Here is a 12,031-nt window from a genome sequence, read left to right on the forward strand (position 1 = left end):
GTATTCCGCATCAACAATGCGACGTTTGTCATACGTCACTTGCAGGCGTTTTTCCATACTAGTGGTACATATAGTCAGATCTTTTTTAACTCGTTTAAGAATATCCGGATACTGAATATTTACAAAAGTCCGGTTTTCCAACATCTCTAACATGGTGCTAAAGTTAATTCGCTCACTCGTTTGCCCATTCAACGTAAAGCCTTTCACTTTGACGACAGCATCTCCATCATTGGTGACGTAGGCATACGTTTTAGCGCCCAAGCTAACAAACTGCGTGATAAATTGTCCTGGCTTCAGTTCGTTGGTCAGGTCTCCCAAAAAGATTCCGGTGGGAGGATCAACAAGTCCAGGCCTTGTGACAAAAAATATCGAATCTGTAAAGGGCATGTACGGTAAATTTCCCAGAAACAAAACCTTTTTTCGGAAAAATCTGAATTACCTGTATCAAAATACAGTAACCGATCTTTCACCATATCCATAAAATTGTACAAGTGCAATCGTGCCCAGCATGTTGTAAATCTGCAAAGCAAACTAGGCTCATTGACAGTTCCAGAAAAAAATATTTCTGCATTTACGCCGCCAAAATGACGTTGGTATTGGGATTGCGCTCCACAAATCCGCTTTCATTAGTGTACGCTAGTTGCACGACGTCTTCCGTAAACATATCCCAGGATTGTACGTGGAATTTTCCGGACAGAAGCATATCATAAAATTTCTCGGGCTCGGTAATATACATTGTGTTGGGTTTGTTGTCTTGCATTCCCAAACGTCCCCAAAAACTGTAAAGGCAACACACGAGTAGTACACGTTGGCGTAAAATCCGATGCAAATTTACCTGTTCAGGCACAGCTTGGATAGCGATCGCAATCCAAGATTTGTGTCAATTTTGTCATAATCCAAATCAATCTTTTCATGCTGCTTGAAATCCGATATATATTTTTGCTTCTCCTCTTCGGTTTGGACATGCAGCGGCCATCCACTGGCTTCCGTCTTAATTTTTAAAAATTTGTTGATATATTCCTCGAAAAGGTGGTCATCATGTTGGTCAAAATGCCACACTTCATAGATCTTGACAACAACGTAGCCACGGTCCAGAGCAGCAGTAATTTCCGGCGTGCACCATGTGCCCGTTAAAGCGCGTTCTTCGTCCGTGTGCTCACACTGAGCGTTTTCATAGTTGTCCACACAGGTGCGGCACAAAGGAAACGTTAACTTTCCACCCGAGCGGTAGGGAAGTACGGGAAGTTGCAGATCTCCTGACGGTAGGATTCGGCATTGCACAACTCCAAAGTAGTTGCGAATATCATCAAAATCTTTGGTAATGATGGTGGGATGGCCGATTGGGTACCGTTTGTTTTTGTTGACGTATGGATACTCGCTGTTGACGTCAAAATAATTAATCTTTTCGTCACCGTTCACTTCATGGAAGAGCTTGACGGCGTTGGTCCGACCACCGTAAAAAGCATCACGAGGGTTTAAAGGTGCAATAAATGACAGTCCCTGGACAAATGCTCTCATTTCGGGATCCGCCTTTACTTGGTCGTGATGCTCGTGTTCCCAGATGACGGTTAATCCATGCCCTTGGTTCCGGATGTACTTTTCCCGCTCCAATGTTTCATTATAAATTTCCGACATTGGCAGATTACGCAGCGGATGTATAGTATCTGCAGCATGACAACGAGGGCATCCATGGTACCAGCACCCGTAGAATTCGTAGACGTGATTAATATCCTGGCGGTATCCGTCAACAAAATATGGTCCAATTTGATGCTCTGCTCCGGTTAGTACAGACTCGATTTCGACGTTTTCCTGGTATTCGATCCACGTTAACCATTTCTTGGCAACTTCCGACTGATTGCGGTTCTTGGCATGAACGCGTTGAGGCAGTAATCCAATTTGGTCAGGTTTCAAAATAAATGATTTCCAAAATCGGTTACACACTCCCGCAATTGTCATCGCCGAAACAAAGGGGCACAATCCATTGCTGATTTCTTGAAAAAGGCGGCGAAATTGCTGGCAGCACAGTCGTAGGACCGTTACATCCATCCGACAATATTCCACAATCTCCTTTCGAAAGTCAAAAGCGTAGTTTTTATGCTCAGCTTCAGTGTTGTACCATTGCATAAACAATGACTTGGATTTCTTGTTCATGCTGGAAAAGCCGTACTCTTCAGGGTCAGGAAAAGGAAGAATCATATCCCAATTCTCCTTCCGGTTAAACTTGTGGGGGAAGGTGCCCTTTCCAATATCTGGGATGCCGAATGTTGCTGGCCACTTGGCTAGGCTTTGTGGGTTATAGTTTATGCTATCGCGGAACCGTATATTATACTCCGTTACGTCTAGTTGCATCAGCTTTCCACCATTCAAGATTACGTTTGGTGTAATTCCGTTCTTTAGTAACCATTGCAAGATAAAGTATCCATCAAAAGCCTGCAAGCAAAAGATTGTCAGATTCGCGTTTCAGATAATTGTGTTGCAATACCTTGAAATTGTGAGCGATAATGTAAAAATTCCGATGTCGCTCACTAAACAAAAAGGCGCACAGGGAATCGGTAATGTCATTTCCTAACGGCACTCCATCCTCTGGAAAGACCCATTCCCGCCCGTCATCGTCCTGGACTATCTGCAATTCAGATTAATTATTCTTATTCAAAGCTGCAAAAAAATGACATTACATACCGCAAGGTTTGGAACGAGCTCTTTATTTTCGGTCACGAAGGTCTCCAGATCAAAGTATAAAAACTTTGCATTCTTGTGTTCTTCCAGTTCTTCTTCGGTGACTTTCCGGGGTTTCATAAAGCATTCATGAGTATCAGGTAGGTCACGCATCTTGCAATTCTGGCAGTACACTTCTCCGCACTCATGGCGCGCCGATCCTTTGCGGTTATTCAACGAAACCAACCGGAAACACTCTTGGCAAATGAATAATGACTGGCAGATGCTTTTTCGTTTCTTTTGTTGGACGGTGGGGCCAATTTTGTGCTCCGCAAAACATCCGTTGCCGTAAAATCTTCGGTGGCAATCTTCACATTCAATAATGTTATCTTTATCCGATTCACAATTGGATCGCAGACATAAATGGCAAGTTGACAGGCATCGGTGATCGGACTTGTTGTTGTAACCTTTGCTGCAATCGTAGCACCAATAAGTCCTTTGGAAAAATGCTGGCAATGACTTCAGGAGATCAAAATGATGGTCGTGATGCAGCAAAATAATCCGTCGGTCTTGTTTGGGCCCGCTGAATACAATACTATTGGCGTGGTCCACACTGACAATGATAATTTGGTAATTTGGAAGTGCTGCTTGGAAACATGGCGCATCCGCTATTGAGAATTCTCTTTCTTCCAGTCCTGCGTTCTTAATAAGGTCTTGTGCTTCTTTAGTCTGCAATTTTTCCCCACGCTTCATTCGGCGGCACTCCCGCTTATCATCATCAGCATACGCCTTCCCTACCACCAAAGCTCTGGCCATGCAGATCTTGTCCGAGTTTGTAATTAAGATAACGGATTGCATCCTTTGAAGTCTTTTCTTTAGCAGAATTGGTACTTCGCGGACACATCTGCCTTGAGGAATTTCCGTGTGCTGTACAAAAACTTCAAAATGTTTATCAATCACGAATTCCTCGTATGAATTGAGCACACGTTCAACTTCTGACATCCAGCGGTTGACCGTAAGTTGAGATTTTTGAATGGGCGGCGTCCAGATGGGATAATTCAAGCTTTTGGAGTCCAGTCGAATGCGGACCATTTCTTTGGCATTAATGGCGTCCAACACGTGATCTAGGACGTACTGAAGAATTTCCATAATGGCCGTAGGCACACCGGAAAAAGGAATTCTTTCCAGATCAGTGACCTGCATAATAAATTTAGCTTTTACTCAGCTTTTGAGGTGACTTTAACATGTTAACCTTTACTGAATAACACTTTGAATGCAGCCGAAATTTTTTCCAAATTCTGGAACCGGCTTCGTTGATGTGAATGTGCTCAGTAATATCACCGGGAAATACTGAATCTGCAAAATCTAAAGTAAATCCTCAAAAAAAAATAATTTTAATATTGTAGCTTACCAGTCTCCTCATCCCTTGACCTTTTCGACGAACCTGGACAGGCTTCTTCGCTACGACGTTTAATCCCTGGTTTTCTCGAATTCTCCATATTTAAAATCGTGATACACTTGAACAAAACACCAGAAATCTTATTGCATAATAATTAGGGAGAAACTGGAAAACTTGAATGAGGCAAGCCTCGTACGAAGTCGGTGTTTTTATACCTGCCCAAGTATGTTAAGTATCGAATACGCCTAGTAACATTCTTTCGTTACCGCGGTAATTATTGATCGTTATACGGTAATTATTGCAAGTGATGCAGTATTTGTTTACCCTTATATAACTTTTTCCATTTACTTTCCGTGCGGAATAAAATTTTAGTACAAGGTTTGTCAGGTAACCATTAAAAAAACTGACCATCTGAATGACAAAAAACGAATAACCAAGTTAAAAAACAATATCGTATGCGGCAGTAGGTCAACTAAGGTTTCCCATACCTTAGTGTAGAACAACTAAGGTTTCCGCCTGTGCACGAACTAAGTTTTGAAACCTTAGTAAAAACAAATGTTCTTTCAGTAGAGACTCTGCGTACTATTTCACGTATGCGCCCCGTACATGCACCGTCGTGGCTCCGCCACGACGGTACATGCACGCCCGCGCCGACACGCTCTAGTAAATTATAACCTAGGTCCCGATATTTTAGACCCGTAAATAATGCCCTAGGTCCAAAAATTTAGACCCCCGGATAAAAAAGTTGGTCAGGTTGGACCCGGATACTACTCCAGCCTAAGGACAGCTGTAGCGCTGCGCCTTGGTGCACCGGTGTGCACACCACACCAGTGCATTTGCGGCGACCAAGCGGATGAGCATGGCTACCATGGTTCAAGTTGCAAGTTCAGTGCCGGGCGGAAACCGACCCATGAAAGTCTGAAAGCGGTCATAAAGCGCGCCTTTGCGTCAGCTGGAATCGAAACTGAACTGGAACCTCTTGGAATCTCCCGTACAGATGGCAAACGACCAGACGGAGTGATAATTTCCCCGTGGGAAAGAGGAAAGGCGCTGGCCTGGGATGTAACGTGCCGCAGCACCATGGCCTTGTCGTACATCGCAGCCACGTCCACTCGAGCCGGAGCTGCAGCAGCGCTAGCCGAGCGGAGCAAGACCGAGAAATACCGCAACATTACCCAGGATTACTGGTTCAGACCACTGGCCTTCGAGACTTACGGAACATCCGGACCAGAAACCATAGGGCTGCTTAACGTGCTAGGAAAGATGATGCAGCAGCAGTCAGGCGAACCGCGAGCACTTGAGTTTTTGCGTCAACGTATCAGCATCGAAATTCAGCGAGGAAACGCAGCATCTATCATGGGAACAGCACCACCCACGGCGAATTTAGACGAGATCTTTTCGGTTATTCGCCCGCCTGTTGTTGTAGATGTTGCTGGGTAACTCGCTCGTGTTTTCAGCTTCTCATGAACTTGTGTAGAATGTGTGACAAATTTTTGTTTGCTCATAAAGCGAATTAAAGTCTCATGAGCTCCAGTAGCTAGTTGCAGTGACTTTGCACCGTGATGCTAACCTGCTTTGCAATTTGATACTATGTTAACAGTTCTAGCAATCCTAGCCAGTGCAAGCAGCGGACTTGTCGTCGTCAATATGATTACTGTCATCTGCACTGTACTGTACTGGTACCTTTACCTGTTTTTAATTGCGCGCTCTCACAAAGTCAGGGACCATCAAAAAAATACTTAGCGCCAAAATTCACGTTTTTGAATACTCCCCTCCCCCATCTATCATGCCCCTCTTCATGTGAGAACAGCTTTTCGGAGATACTCTCTAACCTACCAGTGTTCACAGGGGATAATCTAGTAGAGATATTATTAGAGATAATATAGAAATATATAATACGGAGAATATATGGATAATATAGATAATGTAGGTCAAGATATAATATAGAGATAATGTAGATAATAATTCACAAGAGATATTTAGTTGATAATCAGTAAAAGGTATAATAAATCAAAATAGATCTGGTTTGTGGCTACCTATAAGGGATTGCCTTTTGTGTAGCCGGTGTTTCTGTTGTACAGACTGCATAATTTGCGCATTTGTAATGATGTGCTTGCGGAAATATATGAATTAGCTGATGAGTTTTGTCTTTAGCGCTGGTGTCGCCTGTAATGTCCAACGTGGTTAGTGAAGCTGTACCAGAAACTAACTTTGTCGGCGATGGTGCGGCGGACGAACTCCTATTGCAAGCTGAGCTGAGGTCAAATCAAGAACAGCACGGTACATGTTCTAGAGATTCGCCTTTTCTAATCATTTCTTATCGAAGGAGCGCAGCAAAGGTTGATCGAAAGATTACTTCATTCAGGTTAAAGTTAGGACAATTTTATCCAGGCGAAACGGGAGACGTTAATCTATTGCCCGTTACGGAAAACTTTAAGTCATACGTAGCACGATTTCAAAATGACGTCAAACACGTAAAACAATGACCTATCGCAGCCTTGACGTCTCAAAGTAATGATATAGCGAATTTCTAGCGCTTTGTTTTTGCGCTATAGTGACACCCGTCCTGAAAATAGTGCAAGGCCTTGCGTGTCCGGTGTGAGACACAATTGTTAAGTGCTAAGGTAGTTTTCGCTTATTTGACCACACAAAATGCTTTGACTATTGGATAGCTAGCTGAAACACAAAAGAATTGGTTAACTCAGGTTTGACATTAGGGTATAGTAGTGATTTTTTGGATTTACAATCAAAACCAGAACTAAGTTTGACCTTCGTCGTTTTTGTTCTGTTTCTACTTAACATTTCTCCATCGCTGCCTCTTTTGGAATTACTGCAATTTTTTATTTTAAAACCACCGACAAAAAAAGCCTTCGGAAGAAATTTTTTGTTACTAGCAACGTCTACGAAACGCGGCATATATTCGTTTTCCAATTCCAGTTTTCTTGCGGCTGCAAATTTCAATTTGGTTTTCAAAGATGCGATCACGAAAATCCGCCTGCGACTTTGCCTTCTGTTTGGATCGATTCACGATTCGATCTTTATTATTTTTCTTCGCATTCAAAAATGGAATATCCTCGCTTCTTAGCTGCACCTTGCATACCTGAAATCATCCGGACGGAAGTCAGAGACGCAGTTAGAAACGACGAGGGCCTCTGCATTTTGTTACGCTGCTTGGCGTACAAGATCTTCCATGATCTGCAGAGAAGCAAAATTTAAAAAAAGTAAATTGAATAAATGAAACTTTGTCCGAAAATCGTCAATATCAAATCGACAATGAAAGACTAAAGATTAAATCGGAGAGGATCACAATCATCACATCTGCAATTTAAAAATAAAATTGAAAAAACAATTATTCTCAACCGAGATTTCAGCGTTTACATCAAGAACGCGCCCGTTGGGCGGTCTGTAGGTGATCTGGGTGGAATTACGAGCGACTTGGTCGTTTTACTTTCTTCTTTTCAAAACGATTTTTCATTCAATACAAAATATTCTAGACTAGCAAAGCGCACCGCTTTAGGCTAGCACTAAAAGAACGAAGCGAAGCTACTGCTAGGAACAATGAACGAGAGTACAGATAAAGAAAAATCAGTTTTTCGCAAATAGCATTTAGCTATTGGTGGATCTGATGAATCTGTGAGACGGGTTTGAATTGACAAAATGGTAAGTCCCGAGTACAGTACTAAATTAAAACGCAAAGTGTGCTCCGCCCGGTGAAGGGAGGCTCGGGGCTAATGCCCGATGAGGGTAAAGCAAAGCCCGGATCTTACAGTGGTCTCACTTCATCTACCGGCTACAGTACCAAATTGCAGGGTTACATGCCTTTTTAATGTTCCGACTCCCTAGCCTCGCTTCGGTCTGATACAGAGTAATGCTAGCCTAGAACGGTACATTTCTAACCTAAATGGTAAATATGCTACCGAAGAAAAGATCGGGTTTATTTTTTTAACATGAAAGTCTACTGTGCTTCAGCTGCAAAATTAGTAAGCTATGAGCTGTTTCTTGGCAGGTGGTCATAAGGACAGTTGTATTAATACCGTGCTTCGTAGAACGTGATCTTATGACCGAGTAAGCATGTTAGTAAGCCCATTAGTGTTTTGCCTAAATGCTCTGTTTACGGTTTTTCTAAGTTGTAGTGTCTAAGCGTTATTAAGCGTCCAGAAGTCTCTCCTAACACGCACGAGGACACAGTTGTCTTTGGACTTCAGGCTCGTGCTGAAGCTTAAAGTAGAGCTAAGGATATACTGGTTGGCTGAACAAAATGTCGGTCTTCTAGTTTGGTTTGTTTCTTGCGAATCACTTGTCGTTATGTTAAATGTTTACCCTCGTTAGATAGACAATCTAATAAGCTACTAAAATCAACAAAACATTTTTGAAAAAATAAAACGGGCTCATTCGAAATGGTGCAGATTGAAACTGTGTGGGACTTTTCCGTGTCCCAGCTCGCAAAATGTTGAATCTCGTGACATTTCATTCCCGTACGGACTATTTGAATATTTTTAGCAGCTTTATCTATAGCAGGGCATCTACTTTCAGTGGCATAAAGCTGTGGACATGCTGCTTGCGCTGGATGAGTTGTGCAGTCAGCCATAATATTACTAAATACTGAGGTATACGTATACAATCGAACTTGCACTTATTACGATGACGTAACGGTATAGGAAAGCACATATAATGATAGACCTAGTGATCTATATACGGCAACCAGAACAGAACTGATTCCGCGTAGCGAGCAATGCTGCAAGTATTGCGAGCTATGCAATAACACACGATGCTCACACAGCTAATTGCCAACTTTTAATGGGCCAGGTCAATTGCATCTGGGTAATCATTGCGCGTCGGGTAACGGAGAAACGCGTAAAAATCTGTCCATGACTCAGCGAAAAATTGATCGTCCAATCGTAAGTCGAGTACGCTTCCGTGGCAAGAAAGAAATTGAACAACTGAAAAACTGAAGTGGAACCGAAAATTTTATTTTTGATGCTTTAATGTGGTAATACGTCAAAAAAGTTATTTCTGAGTTTACGAGTGTGAATCTGGGTCGCTGGATGCACTTTTGATTCAAACAAACAAAATTTTGTTGATCTGTGCAGGAGAGTTACGACTTACTCGTAGTTTGGGTAACCGTTGCGCTTCGAAATCGAAGCGCAACGGTTACACGCACGGGTAAGCTGAAAACCCATCCCAGAATTCTGGTTTACCAATCAAATCGTTTACCTGCTTACGCGCCGTGACGTCATGATTTTTTACCCGACTGCCGCTTGCGCGTCGCGTAAGACTTACACAGAGCAATTTTTTTTTTTTCATGTTTCAATTCTTTAATTCAATAGCGTGATAACAATATCAAGATCTAATTACGGTCAAACGAAACAACATTCTCGACGGTCCCCATTACTGAAGCAGCATTACCACGTTGAATTGCTAAAGAGATGTTCTGTTTCAAAAACTCCAGACTACGAATCTCGCCGGTTTGTAGCAAAATCCTCTTCCCAATCTCGTTAACAAATCCTTTGGCAGATGTACCAAAACTGCCGAATGTTTCAAAACCAACAGCCTTAAATTCGTATCGCCCCGAAAGGAAGCTGTACTTTCTTGCTTTCTCGGCTTCGGCATGGTCTGCTGCCGCTCCGGCCTTCACACTGGTCTGGTCCAAATACGAATGGGCGACAGTGTCAACACAGGTAACATCCCATGCCAAACACAATCCCCTTGTCCATGGGAAAGTGGTGATGCCATCGGGACGTGTTTCGTTCTCATGGTGCATGCCTCTAGGTTCAGTCCTTGCGGGTATGCCTGCTGCTCCAAGAGCCCGTCGCAAGATGTCGTTAATGCAGTCGTGTCTAGGGCGTCTTCCGGCTGAGAATTTGCAGCTCAAGCCATGGTGACCGTCTGCAGCAACGTCACTTCCACATTTGCACTGGTGATCGGATGAAGCGGGTGCGCCAAGTCGAATTGCGACGGCAATCCGAAAAGCCTCATCATCCAAAAGGTTTCCGATTGGGGACGATGGAAGTGCGTGTGTCCAGGCGCCTGACTCTGGAGTTGAAACGGCTAACAGCCGAGCTTTGCTAGCGAGATCTAAAGCCTCGTGCAATTTACAGAGCAATTGACCTAGCCCAATGAATATTGAAAGTTCCGACAACGGAAAATCAACTCTGAGCCACACTGCTCAATCATCAATCGGAGAGCCAAATCCACGCTGCTCCGCACGTGGCACAAACAATGAACGGCTATAGCCGTCAGACTATCAGAGCGAGACACAACACAGACACGTCATCGGTGGCGCAGCCTCGCGAGGGTGAACGCCAGTGGCCCCATCGCTCACACACACATTGCTCGCTCCATGAATCACTGCATGCTTTAAACGCCCCACTTTTCCCACTTAATAATAGTAATTACTACCCAACTTCTTCCTGAACGTTGTTGCACAAAATGATGTGAATATCTTTATCATATATTGTCAAAAAGATGCCAGACTGTGTAGCGCCGGGGTGTGATTATGGTAGAGCTGGTTGCTCAAAAAATCTTTCTAGATTTGCATTCCCTAAAAATCCTTTGCGATGGGCTACGTGGACTCGTGCTTTGTCCAGAGAGAGCTTTTCTCCTTCTGATTCATCCCGTATCTGTGAACAGCATTTTGAAGCACGATTTATTATACGTACAGACATTTTAAAGAGACCAGATGGAAGTATTTCGAAGTACCAGCGAGAAAGGTCAAAGTTAACGGACGATGCGATGTCCACCATATTTTCTGAAAATTTTTCGGTGCTTGGAAAAACTGGTAAACCTGTCGCTATTCCGAAATACTTGAGCAGAAAGACCGCTAAAGTACGGTGTGATCCAGAGAACAGACGGCAGAATGCACAAGCGCGAGAACTTACCGAATCAGAGAAGGAAAAAGAGGAATCTCGTCTGGTAAATCTGAGCGAACTTAAGTTAAGGCTGGCATCCAAAAACTTGTTAAAGATATTATCCAAGAAAGAATGGAACCTTTATTTATTCTTCTGACAACTCCGTGATTTTTTACAAATTATTGAAGAATTCAGAACCCTTATTTATAGAAAGGCAGATCACAATTTTCGAAACTATGGAAATTACTGTTGAACTTCAACACACAGGCCACAGCGGAGAGGCTGTGTGGAAGCCTTCACAGGCAACAGCGGAGAGTCTGTGTGGAATCCTTCAGCTGTGCCTTCAATGCTGTCGTACTCCATTGAACTTTTGGATCTGTTGTCTTATGTGGAATCCTTATAAAATTCAATGCCAACTTCTGCTGATTTAATGAGCCAAGCTATGACAGCGTTACGGCGTATAGAAGACGATAGCAATATTGCTGCATTTGGATGAAATTATTGTGCGCCCGTGTTATGCATACAAGGGAGGAAAAGTAAGCTAAATTTAGATGACTGTTGAAACCCAAATTTAAATTTTCGTTTTAAAATACAGATATTGATTTTGTTTTTACGATAATTGCAGATAGTTGGTCAATCTGAAGGCGGGAAAAAAACCTGCAACGTCGATCTTAGGGTTCATGATCAGCGGTCTCCTGTATCCCTTGCGGGAAATGGTTGCCCTCTTTCCGGTTAACAACGTGACAGAGAAGAACACATACCAAAAGACGCTGCACATTATCGAACAATTAGAGCAGAAGAGCTTTCTGGCTTTTGGCCTGGTTTGCGACAACCACAAAAGAAAACCAGCGACTGTTTTCTCTCTTCTGCGAAGCCGCAGGACTTTGTTAGCAGTCTCCATCTGTTCCTCATCCCTGCGATCCTACTCGATTGTTGTTTCTGATCATCGACCCCGTTTACATTCGCCTACTCAACAATTGGTTGAGTAGGCGAATTTTAGTGCTTCCAAATCCCCGTTCGTTTTTTTATGATGACCTGGATGTGTCTACCATTTCTGCTTTGCGGTCTCATTTGGAGCACTGTTATGCCGTTGAACAGAATGGATTTCTAAAGTCAACCCGGTTGACGG

At 43.1% G+C, this 12,031-nt stretch overlaps 1 protein-coding gene across 1 annotated transcript; it reads right to left on the reverse strand.

The window, feature by feature from the left end:
* Positions 1-571: 571 nt before the first annotated feature.
* On the reverse strand, positions 572-2,196 carry LOC129600521 (uncharacterized). Its single transcript, XM_055499079.1, has 2 exons — positions 836-2,196; positions 572-779 (listed from the first exon to the last, which is right to left on the reverse strand). The coding sequence occupies exons 1-2, from the start codon at positions 2,194-2,196 to the stop codon at positions 572-574; spliced, it is 1,569 nt and encodes a 522-aa protein (XP_055355054.1).
* Between the last annotated feature and the right edge of the window lie 9,835 nt (positions 2,197-12,031).

The sequence above is a fragment of the Paramacrobiotus metropolitanus genome, unplaced genomic scaffold, assembly GCF_019649055.1.
Source record: "Paramacrobiotus metropolitanus isolate TYO unplaced genomic scaffold, Prichtersi_v1.0 Parri_scaffold0000181, whole genome shotgun sequence".
NCBI classification, from domain to species: Eukaryota; Metazoa; Tardigrada; class Eutardigrada; order Parachela; family Macrobiotidae; genus Paramacrobiotus; species Paramacrobiotus metropolitanus.

What these genes read in the sequence shown, in the direction of transcription:
- LOC129600521 (XM_055499079.1), bottom strand. Translation starts at nt 2,196, where the DNA reads ATGATTCTTCCTTTTCCTGACCCTGAAGAGTACGGCTTTTCCAGCATG. An exon ending in TCCAAGCTGTGCCTGAACAG is followed by an intron (nt 780 to 835) that starts GTAAATTTGCAT and finishes TTGCCTTTACAG; the next exon opens with TTTTTGGGGACGTTTGGGAA.